The 11,941-nt window shown below is 32.0% G+C and overlaps 2 protein-coding genes across 2 annotated transcripts; both read left to right on the forward strand.

The window, feature by feature from the left end:
* Positions 1-4,282, forward strand: LOC25492875 (cyclin-B1-2). The gene is made up of 4 exons (XM_013601150.3): positions 1-220; positions 510-610; positions 2,726-2,823; positions 4,012-4,282. The coding sequence occupies exons 1-4, from the start codon at positions 92-94 to the stop codon at positions 4,110-4,112; spliced, it is 429 nt and encodes a 142-aa protein (XP_013456604.1). The 5' UTR covers positions 1-91; the 3' UTR covers positions 4,113-4,282.
* Positions 4,283-8,804: 4,522 nt separating this feature from the next.
* LOC25492876 (uncharacterized) lies at positions 8,805-11,117 on the forward strand. The gene is made up of 3 exons (XM_013601151.3): positions 8,805-9,116; positions 10,109-10,311; positions 10,542-11,117. The coding sequence occupies exons 1-3, from the start codon at positions 9,021-9,023 to the stop codon at positions 10,876-10,878; spliced, it is 636 nt and encodes a 211-aa protein (XP_013456605.1). The 5' UTR covers positions 8,805-9,020; the 3' UTR covers positions 10,879-11,117.
* Positions 11,118-11,941: the final 824 nt, after the last annotated feature.

An 11,941-nucleotide genomic window follows, 5' to 3' on the forward strand; every position in this document is an offset into this window, starting at 1 on the left:
ACCCTTTTATATATAAACGATTTTGTTGTTCCATTGAAACTCGATACTGAAAGCAAAGAGAAATCGAAGAATTCGAAACACAGAAATCGACATGGAAGAAGAATCAAAGACCATTCCTCACCAAATCGGCGGTGTCCACACCGATGTTCTTCGTTTTGGACTCCCCGGAGTCAAGAGCGACATCGTTGGTGCTCACCCTCTCGAATCATCTCTCCAATCTGTAATTCTTTTTCTCTCTCCTTTTCAATTTCATCTTTTAATCTTTCCGCGTTATCTTTACCCGATCTAATCGTTGTTTTTTCAATTGATTTGCCTGATTTTTATGTTAGCAATTTCCAGGGTTTTGAATTTAGTAAAAAAAAAAAATTAGGGTTTTGAATAAAAATTGATTGAAGAAGACATAAAAAAGTGTTCTATGATCTAATTGAATAGTATCTTTTTTTTTTTTTTTCCAAGTTTGGATTTTTAAGTGTTATGTGTGTTTGTTTTCATTTGGGTGTTGTTTTTAGGTAAGGGGTGTGGAAGAAGCTATGAAGAGGCAATGCAAAGTGAACTTGTATGGAGCTGCTTTTCCACTCAAGGAGGAACTTGACAGGCAAATTCTTTCTAGGTACGGGTAGTTCAAATTTAATTTATCTATTTTTTAAGGCTATATTCATAAAATGATTTGAAAGTCCAAACTATTTAGTTTAGTGATGATATGACACACAACTTGTTTGTATTAATAGTGAGTGTTTGAATTTGTATGTTAGGAATATCAATCACAGTTCATATATTGAGAAAATAGGACAAACAATGACATAAGAATGTAAGCTAAAAAGGTGTTGGTATGTGAACGTGAAAACAACTACCAATATGTGAATGTGGGTTAACTAACTTGGTTTGGAGCTGTTTTTCTACTGAATGAGGAGCTTGACAGGCCAAATAATTTCTCAGTACGAGTATTTGAAAGTTTAATAATCTACTTTTTCAAGCTAGATTCATAAAATGATTCGAAAGTCGAAATTATTAACTTCAGTGAGAACATGACATGAAGTGACGAGATGCCTTGTTTTTAACTAGTAGAGAGTGTTAAAATTTGTATGGTAGAAATTAGGGGTGGACAACCAGTCTGCTTCGGTTGAAAAATACGAATCCGTTCATAACCACAGTTGAGATATCTACATCCATCACGGTCCATTTTGGTCGGGTGGCGGATTGGTCGGGCTTTCAGGTGCACAACTGTTTTTCCAGAGTTTTAAATACAACCCATATCCCAGATTTCACAGTAAGAAGAAGTATAAAGTATGGAGAAACAAGATTAGCATAGTTTGAACAAGGAACAACAAGCATATTTTAACAATATTAAAAACGATCAACTCAGACCTAGGGTGTGTTTGGTTTGCAAAACAGTAAATACTGGACATATCAGTACAAGACAGAACAACACAAGGCAGAACAGAACAAGACAAATTTTTTTGGCATTGAATAATTTTTTGTTTTATATGATTTTTGGGGGACGAAATGCCATTTTGGATTTTTAGACAACTTTTATGTGGGACAAAAAGTTGTGCTGTGGTTTAGTGAAGTACAAAAATATGAGTTTTTGTCATGTCCCTTGCATCCAGTTTGTCCTGTACCTGAAACAGTTTTACAAATCAAACACTGGACAACTGAAGGTGTTCTGTCCTGTCCTTCATTTTTTAGCAAATCAAACGCACACTAAGTTTTGACTTGATAGAAACTATGTTTTATGCTAAAAAAAACCGATACAAAATGAGATTGAGTGAGTGAAGCAGATTATGAAGATATGTGTTGGAAGCGCCATGCTTAGGTGGTATGTTGCAATGAGCAAATTTGCTGCTAGTTGTTAAGAGCCAAATCGAAGATCTTTAGAAGGAAAGCAGTAGAGATGATTGAGTGAGAGGCAGTGGCAAGTTTTCTGGAAGTTTTAAAATGGGATGCTAGCACCTCTACTCTTGAGCTTGAGTCGAATAAAAAAGAAAGACAAATGGTAAAGTTTTGCTGTTGAAAAGAGAAATGTTAAATTTATTGTGACTGTTAAGTCCCAATGCATGCAGTAATAAATTGACAAATAAATTAATGTGCGATGGAAATATACAATTAATTTTGACTTGAAATGATGAATTTATTTCTCCTGTCAATTTGTGAGTCTCAAAGCAAATTTTATGGGTAACGAGGCATCATTGTGATCAAGTGGAAAGAATAGGATCTGACATGTGAATAGTACCACAATAGCAGCGTATTGATCAGATACGGTTTTCCAAAAGGCTAATTATTTCTGCCCGCAACCGCCCGTCAAAATCCGTATGAAGCTAAGTTGACCAATATATTGACCCGACAACCTGCCAGAGACCACTCTTATGTTAATTTCAGTTACCGGGTTTGGTCGTATGCGGTTTGCTTGTCCACCCCTAGTAGAACCGGATGTGGTTTGCTTGTCCACCCCTAGTAGAAATTTCATTCACTGTCCGTATTTTGGGTAATGGTGACATAGGACAACGGCATAAGAATGCAAGCTAAATTGTTTTGGTATGTTAATGTGAAAACAACTATTGATATGTGAAAGTGAGTTAACTAACAGCGCAATGTTAGCTGGGTACCTCATGTGATTTGATGATGTGCAGAAGTTTGTTGTAGAAATCATTTGTTTAAATATTTTTATTGCTAAGGTTGAGAGTGGTTTGAATTTGATGTAATACCATATTACCATTGTTCCTTGTAGGTTCCAGAGGCCTCCAGGGGTAATTCCTTCTTCAATGCTGGGTTTGGAGACTGTTACAGGAACTCTTGATCACTTTGGCTTTGAAGATTATCTAAATGGTAATATGATTTTCCTTTCATTATTTTGTTTTTTGGCAGTGTTCATTACTTATTTTAATTTTTGTCGCAATCGATTAGCTGAACTATGCTTAGAGCTATGTGTAGTTGAGTTTCTCTGCTTAACTAGTGCTTCTTGCATGATATATTAAAAATTATACTAAATTAATATGAAATCTTGAAACCCTGTTAAATATTAAGTTATTATACTTCTTTCTCCGAATGAAAATGAAATATTATAAGGGGGGCACTAGTTAAGGAAACAAAAAAGGTAAGAATTGCATTGAAAACAACATTTTCTACACTTTTGAGTATTTGATTGATCACACAAGTTCCAAAAAATTCGTACGATACTTGTTTCCTTAACTAGTGCCCCGGGTGCACTAGTTAGCATTTTCCGTATATTATAATTATGCTTCATTAACATCTGACATGAACTCTTACTCTATTATTAGTGGTCCCTGCTTGATATAATTGGGGTTTCATACGTTATGAATTGTTTTCCTGTTTGGTTTTTATTATGCATAACTAAGCTTTGGAAAGAGCTTGTGCTCTAAACCTTAAAATATTCAACCTTATATATATATATATATATATAGATTATATTAGTAGGAGTAAGATGTTTTTGGCTATATGTAACTACGTTCCTTTTTGTTTTGAGATGATTGTAGTTGTGTAGATCAATGTTCAGTGAGCTTTATTGTGATTATGATGCGGTACCTGCAATTATGTTCCATCTGTATCATTATAAAGATTGCAACTTTGCAAGGACTTACATGACACTTTAAATTGATAACAGTGGTTTCAAGAGTCTAACAGAGAGTAATTTATATGAAAATTTTCATAGCTGATTCAGACGTATTGTGAATTTGCACTGTTACAATTTTACGAAGCATTATTATAGTTTCGACATGATACTGTAATATAGATGCATAGTTTGTATCCACTAGTTTTAATATTTTAAGCAGGCAATATTATTTTCAACCCATCAACAAAGTTATATAAATAGCCTGCCCAAATCATAATTTTCGAGTTGTAGCTATTGGATTTTGGTTCTGTCGTGAAATGATATAGTTAAGGATTGCGATGCTTTCTGTTGCTTATTATTTTTGGCTCATTGGCATGTGGCACTTTGTTGTTGTTGGTACTTCTCTCTGCACCTTTCTCAACGTTGTTAATGTTGTATTGCAGACTCTCGTGAATCAGAGACTTTTCGGCCATTGGACATGCACCACGGAATGGAAGTTCGCCTTGGTCTTTCTAAGGGACCAGTGTACCCAAGTATTATATAATCACATTTTGATGTTATTCTAGTACTAAGAGACGAGTGTTTTATTGAAGCTTCTTGTTCATTAGAATTAAAGGGTCCAAGGACCTTGCATATTTAATTGCACACTTGTGTTTGCCTATGTTTCGGATGCTATAAATCTTGCATATTTTAGGCATTTGAATTGAATTTATACGTCTAGCATGTCTTTCAAGCGTATTTGATTGTGAGGTCAAATCCTTAATCCATTCGTTGGGAAAAAAAAATTCCACAGCAAGCACTAATCATTTTTTAACGTATAAGTAGATGCGGTGATCATTCAAATTTAAATATGTATTTGATTGATTTTGAGATTGAAGATTCCATTTGGAAGGTTCATATAATCAATTGTTAGCACTTGTCTCAAAGCATCAGCAGTGAGTAGGTTGTGCATCTCAGGAGGTCTCTCAAAAATCTTCATCTTGGTTTCATTGATGCTCCAAGAGTCTGCACTGATATATGAGCTTTGCAAGGAAATTTCCAATCCCTAGAGTAGAGATTCTTTATATTTTGAATGGTTATTGTATGAAGGTGCTAAAGATATGTACCGGTATTCAAAAATTGAATAACCATTCAGGAATTGGAGTAACTAATTAGACTTCTATGTCCCGTATGCCAGGGTAGCTCTAAGCCTTTAAAAGCTAGAAACTCACCATTGAGGCAGTTTGATAAACCAATGTTGCCTCGCCTGCAACCGCAATCCATTGGCCTTCTGAGGTTCTGATTAAGCCACCAAAACTAGGTCAACCGTTCTTTCCAAAACTATTGTCATTTGTGCTAAGGAGCCAAGGACATTGTACAAAGGAGTTTGTTGGTTTGCAAAGATTCCTCACTTTCCAAATCCATCAACCTGCTAGTAAAGTAGAATTGCGCATATTCATAGCTCCATCTTTAACCATGTATGGATATCCATTTCTGCAAAGTCGTGAAATCAAAGTATGAACCCCATGGAGTGAGATATATCACATTCTTGTAGGCAACACAGCAAGGATACGACATATGTGGGTGTTAAGTTTATTTGGATTCATCTATCAACCCCTGATATATCTTCAGTCTCTTGTTCTAGAACATGCAAATATGAGAAACTTACAAGTCAAATAAAGGTAGAAAAAGATGTAAATTGAAAGGTGATATTGTCTTTGTTAAAAGAAGATATTAAAGAAAGCTTATAATGAATCCTTACACGTTATTGGTAAAATCTATATTTGAAATTTGCCTTACAAATCGAAAGCATATTAAAATAATTCGATTTTTTTTTGGTACATAAATAATTCGAAAAGATGATGGAGTATGATGAACTTTGATATAGATTAAGAATGTAATTGTGTTTGTAGTCTTCAAGTAAAAGGCAAGCTCTATCAATACATACTCTTTGATGGTAAATTTTATTTTAACACGAAAGGTCCCCATGGAAAAAGATGGCCATAAGCAACAATACAAATTAAAGTATAAAGAAAAAAAAAATCAACATAGCAATGAAATTGCTTTTCTTACGCCCACTCTACTTGTTAGATAATAATTATATATTTTCCTTAATTGTGTTACGTGTGATTTATGAGCACTTCTATGCTTTAACGTCTCTATCTGTTAGTTACTCGGCAAAACTTACATGGATTCTTTGACAAGTTATGTCTAAAACTTTGCCCTTTCTTCTAGGTTTTTTGGATTTGGTTGTGTTGTTTGTTAAAACTAATCCCACTAATATTTTATTTGTCTTTCATAAATGAAAACTTCCATTTTTATTGGATACCGAGACAATCTTAATTTTTAACTCATATATATATATATATATATATATATATATATATATATATATATATATATATATATATATATATATGACATGACATTAAATAATTGAATGATGATTACATATTTAACCAAGCTTCATGAGTATCTATGTTCATCTTATATTAAACATTTTTATAAGAGCGTTTAGATGAGATGACACGAGTTTTTTTTAACTTAACAAAGGTCTTGAGTTCAAATTCAGTCTTGGGCATGCAACAACGTTAAAACTCTTAGAGAGAGTTTACTGTCCACTTGGCTCCCACAAGGCTCTGAGGGTTAGTCTCTGCATTAGAGGATACCTAGTTTACACCAACAAAAAAACCTTTTCATTTTAGTGAACACAATGATACACTTGAAATTTGGTTGAGTATATTTTAATTATCCAATTATTCAATGACATGTCATATTTTTATATTAATTTATTTGTTAAAATATGTTATTGGTCCCTGCAAATATGACCAATTTGGATTTTGGTCCTTGTAATTTTTTTTTTGATACGTCCTTACAAAAAATTATGTCTTTTAAAATGTTTCTGGACCCACTTTAGAGATGATTTGACAAATTGGCGCCTACATGACAGTTGTTGACTGTGCAATTTTGTATAACATTTCTCATTTTTAAAAACATTTTAAAATTCTAAAAATTGGAAATACAATTAAAAAAATTAAGTAAATTTAAAAAAATTGTTTTTCGAAAATTCTCAACATCACATTGATGTAAAATCACATCACAATGACAATGATATAAAAGACAAACTTTGACATGTATAAAAGAAGACAGTTTTTTTTTTTTTTTTTTACAAAAGACAAACATTCACACCTGCAATATTACCAGTTTTGTAAATATTGTTTCACTCTTTTTGGTTGAGTAAAACATGTAGTCATCCTAGTCCTAGTTTAATTGTTAAAACCCGATGACAACGTGCAACTTAACACTATTATTGAAATTGTCACTTAGACCTTACAGATTTTTTTGTTTAGGGGTTAGACCTTGCATTTTTTTTTTTGGGAAAACCTTACATATTTTATAAAGTAGTTTATATGTTATAACATGAATGTATCTTTTTTTTTTTTGTCAAAAAAAAAAGAATGTTTTTTTTTATGAGAGGTGGTATATTCTGAATGTTTTACTATTTCAAAAAAATCGTGAAAATAAAAGCTTACCATATTTTCAAAAAGTCGTGAAAATAAAAGCATACCATATTTGCTTTGTAAAAAAAAAATCCCAATGAAATTCTTTTTTGGGTAGAATGATAAAAAAGGAAAATAATAAAACAAAACCACTATGAACGAATTAGTAGTACGATGGTGGAAACGTATATCATGATAACTCAAAAATTATTTACTCTTGTTTTTTTTTTTTTTTTTGAAGTTATTCTCCATGCTAAAAAACGAGTTGCCAGGCCGTATGCAAATTTATAATAATGTGTTTTTTTTAAGAATGTGTTTATTTTTTTGTGTGTTTTATTTATTTTAAAAAAATCTTATGTTTTTGTCTGTTGTGACTTGTGAGAGACCAAATTTCACCAATGATTTAAAAATTGTAATTATGTAGATTACGTATATTTACAAATTTTACATCAATCAATCTTTTTATTGTACATCAAAATTACAACGTATGCACTTTTAAAATATATAAAAATAGGAATCACTCAATTATTTTATACCAAAAAAAGAAAAGAATCATTCAATTCTTAATTGGTTATTGTTGAAATCTTGATTATAAACAAATTTTAAAATTGATGGTATAACATTAAAGTAATATTCATTTTCAAAAAAAAAATGAAAGTTCCTCTCTTTATTTTAAGGCGTTTAATATTCTCTTTTTTAAGATTGTAATTTTATAATTTAAATTATCTTAAACATAAAATGTCTATTTTTTTATTACTCAATTTGATCTTTTTATAAAAGACAAATAATTTTATTTTTTTTAAGCAAAAGAAGGGATGCAGAGCGATCTCCTGCTGCAGAACCCTAATCATATATAATAAGAAAGAAGTACAAAAAGTGAGGGGGGACAAAACCAAAACCCTCAAGAAAATTAAAAGCTAACAGGAAAAACAAAAACAAGAGATAAAAGACCCGCAAAAGAGCTAGTGAGGCGAACGGCTAGAGGTACCCACCTTGAAACCTTTGCATGCTTCAGACTGTTGCTTCTTGCTTTTCTTATTTCTTGGAACCACAAGTTGAAATGATTGGCCAGTGTCTCTTGCTATTGCTAAATCAACAGTTGATGTATTTCGTCTATATTATAAACTAAATACAACAAATTTTATTTTGTTGAAGCATTTGCCTTTTATATATAAAAAAAGTTTAAAAGGCGAGTTATCATTCTCAAAAAAAAAATTATTCACACATAAGAACTAAATATCAAACTTTTAACCACTTATTTATATATATAAATGTTTGTAGGTAAGATATTGTTGGAATTTGTGTCAATGAATATTTTTAAAATATCAAATTTTATAATTTTTTTTATCATAAATAACTAAAGATGTTAATTATCAAAATTGTGTTTTTTTTTTTGACAAGAATTATAAAAATTGTGTTAAATAGTTGATTATGATATGTATTTAATTTATTGAATAATAATAATGTATCTAATCTATAATATAATCTAAATATATAAAGAAGAATTGTTAAGTAGGATATATGAGTTGGAACCTCAACCTCCTTTATTATAATAGTGACGAGATGTGCTCGTAAACTTAATTCAATTAAAATGGACAATTCATAATATATTTAAGGTAAAAAAAAATAGTGATGAAATGTAAAATTGATGATCTTGATATCCAAAATGCATGAATGCTTGGATTCTCGACTGGTGGAATCCGTATCCGTAACTCAATTAAACTCATTTAAAAAAGTAGTTGTCTTTTGACATAGAACTATGCATGCATTTATTGCAGTATTGTTTTTATTCAGAGAACAAGCATTATTATTTTATTAACTAATTAATATTAAAGATCTTTTTGGCCAATTTGAGGTATAATCACATTCCATTGCCACCGTTCACCAACTTTTATTCTTCACAAACACACACACACACAGTTACTGAAAAAGACACACAAAACAAAAACACACTGAGAAACAGAGAAGAGAAAATGGAGAGAAAGGTTATGATAGTGTGCTGTATTGTTGGCTTCTTGGGACTCTTGTCTGCTGCTACTAGCTTTGCTGCAGAAGCAACAAGGATTAAGGTTTCTGTCTTTTTTTTCTTTCTTTTTTCCTTACCTTGGTTTCCTCGAAAACCCATCAAGTAAAGCTTCAATCTTTTGCTATGTTTCTGTGGTTTATTCATCACTGAATGTTAGCTATAGTAATGGGTACTCTTAAATTTTCAATTTTCTCATATTTTTCTTCTTCAGTCATTTGCTATTCTTTTTTTTATTTATAATTGAGAAATTACATTGGTCTCGCACTTCTTCTTGAGGTTAATTTCACTGTTTATCTCGAAGATTTTGATTTACATAGTGTGTAGTACATTCTATGTGCTGTTCATTAAGCTTTCCCTTTTACTTGTTGATTGTTGTCTTTGATCTTGAGTGAATTGTTCAATGTCCTTTTCTTTTTCTCAATTTTGGAATAGATAGGGTTTGATATTAGAACATGATGTTGGAGACTATTTGGATTTACTTATTTGAGCTTATTTGCTAGTATAAGCATTTGTGAGCCTCTTTGGGAGAGCGTATAGAAACAACAACTGTTTTCAGCTTATTTTCATAAGTTCTCTAGGATAGCATATGAAAACAGATTATAGCTTGCATGAAAATGGTTTGACGGTATTTGATCTTTTATTGTAGAAATAGCTTATACATAAACACGTATATGATGACCGCTTATCTTATAAGTGATTAATTTATCCAAACAGGACATTAGTTGTAAAGATTTTTACATCCATCTTTTGGAGGGAGAGAAAGGAAAAGGAAATAATAAGTGATGCCAATATGTCGCTCACGTTAATCTTATGCTGATAAATACTTTTTCTTTTGAAGGAATGCTGATAAGTACTTAATAGTATATCATTCCAATTTCCATTATATTGTTCAAAATCTCTTGAAGGCTTGGTACCTTCTGTTCTTTGTTTAGTTTATTTTGCGTTTTAACATTTTACGTTCTTATGTGTCAACATTCACCGTGAATGAAAGCTGATATAATAACTATTGCTATTATTACTATGTAACTTCTTCAGGGTTATCAAATTCAGTTTATCAATCCAAATCAGTGCATATATCCTCGGAGTCCAGCTCTACCTCTTGGTTTAACTGCGGCACTGTCTCTTATGATATCTCAAATTGTCATAAATGTTTCAACTGGGTGCATTTGTTGCAGAAAAAGTTCACGGATCCCTGATTCCAATTGGACGGTGGCACTGGCCTGCTTTGTTTTATCCTGGTAATTTTCACTTTGTACCTTTTATTTGTTATAGTCCTCCTATTTGACTAAGCTGGTAGAGTCAATCAGATTATCTAGTGAAGTATAATAGCTTTTATTCTTTGATTATTATATGTACATTTGCTTTTGGTTGCAGCAACTAGAAGCATAACAATGTTCATGTTACAGTCTTGGTCATTTTATTAAAAATCTATACTGATGAGGTTTACATGTAATCTCTATTCAAATAGGTTCACATATGTAATCGCATTTCTCCTGTTGCTAACCGGTGCTGCCCTGAACGATCAGCGCGGTGAAGAGAGTGTATACTTCGGCACCTACTACTGTTATGTTGTCAAACCTGGAGTGTTTGCTGGTGGTGCAATTTTATCTCTTGCAAGTGTTGTATTTGGAATTGTCTATTACATTACTTTAATGGAGGGAAAGAACGCTAGAACTCCTTTTGGTGATTCCTCATATCCTAATCAAGGGACCATAGCCATGGGACAACCACAGATTCCAACTCAAACTAGTCAAGATCCTGTATTTGTGCATGAAGACACCTACATCCGGCGACAGTTCACATGATTGATGAACAACTGTCTGTCCTTAAGCTCGGCTGTATTACTCAGTTTCCAAAACTTGAATTTGGCATAGTGAAGTTTGGAGATTGCTTTAGTCAAAACCTGGTTTATGTGTGTAGTGTTTTTTTAGTTGTGTACATGTATCACCAAAAATTGGTTTGCGAGATTATGAATTTTATCGTGTTTATAATTGGGCAATCCATATAACTAAGTTTTAAATCATAATCATGTTGCAATCTTTTATATTGCAGAAAATTGCGGTCAAATGCCGCTCATATGATCTCACTTGTGGTCATGTTGCAGTCGCAGCGACATGAAATTCCTTGATTTTGGAACCTAAGTTGTGGTTTATGACCTTTTTAAACATAGTTGTGAGATTTGTTTGCTCCTTACCTTTCACCATAAAAAATTGAACATTCACATTTCACACATTGTAGTGCATGGTAATTTTTCTATTAAACTGTTAAGTGTTTTAAAAAAATAAAAAACTATTAAGTCCACATCATAGCTGTGTCTTGGTAGAAATCAATGGAGCATATGTATTTCGTGCCTTTTCTTAAAGTGGAATGTAATTGAGTTAAATACTTAAATTTTGCTTTCACGAAATACATACAACCTTGGTAGTCTATTAAACTATTATGTTACAACTTACAATAGAGTAGGGGAAGAAAAAAAAGGTTCGGCCATACATGACTTTTCTCGCAACTTTAAGATATAAATAAGCAAAAGAAATCTGATAAACACATCCCAAAAGAAGTTGTCAAAATACCATTTCAACAAACAACAAATTTTTACCTATCAAAGCAAATTTAAATTCAAAACGATTCTATTTATCGACAATTGCTCCTTAGGCACCGTGAGAATCGTGTGAATGGACAATTCACTAATAACAAGTGCTTAGGAAGGACTATTTGTTTTCTACATTACATTGTTCATAAAAATTGTGCTAGAAACAAACATTCTATAATTTTCTTCAGCCAAGCATTTTCTTCTGCCATATATATGATTTTCTTTTCAGCAGCAGCAACTCTATGCTGCATATCTGCCACTTCCTTTAACACATCATC

Source organism: Medicago truncatula, chromosome 4, assembly GCF_003473485.1.
Source record: "Medicago truncatula cultivar Jemalong A17 chromosome 4, MtrunA17r5.0-ANR, whole genome shotgun sequence".
Classification (NCBI taxonomy): Eukaryota; Viridiplantae; Streptophyta; class Magnoliopsida; order Fabales; family Fabaceae; genus Medicago; species Medicago truncatula.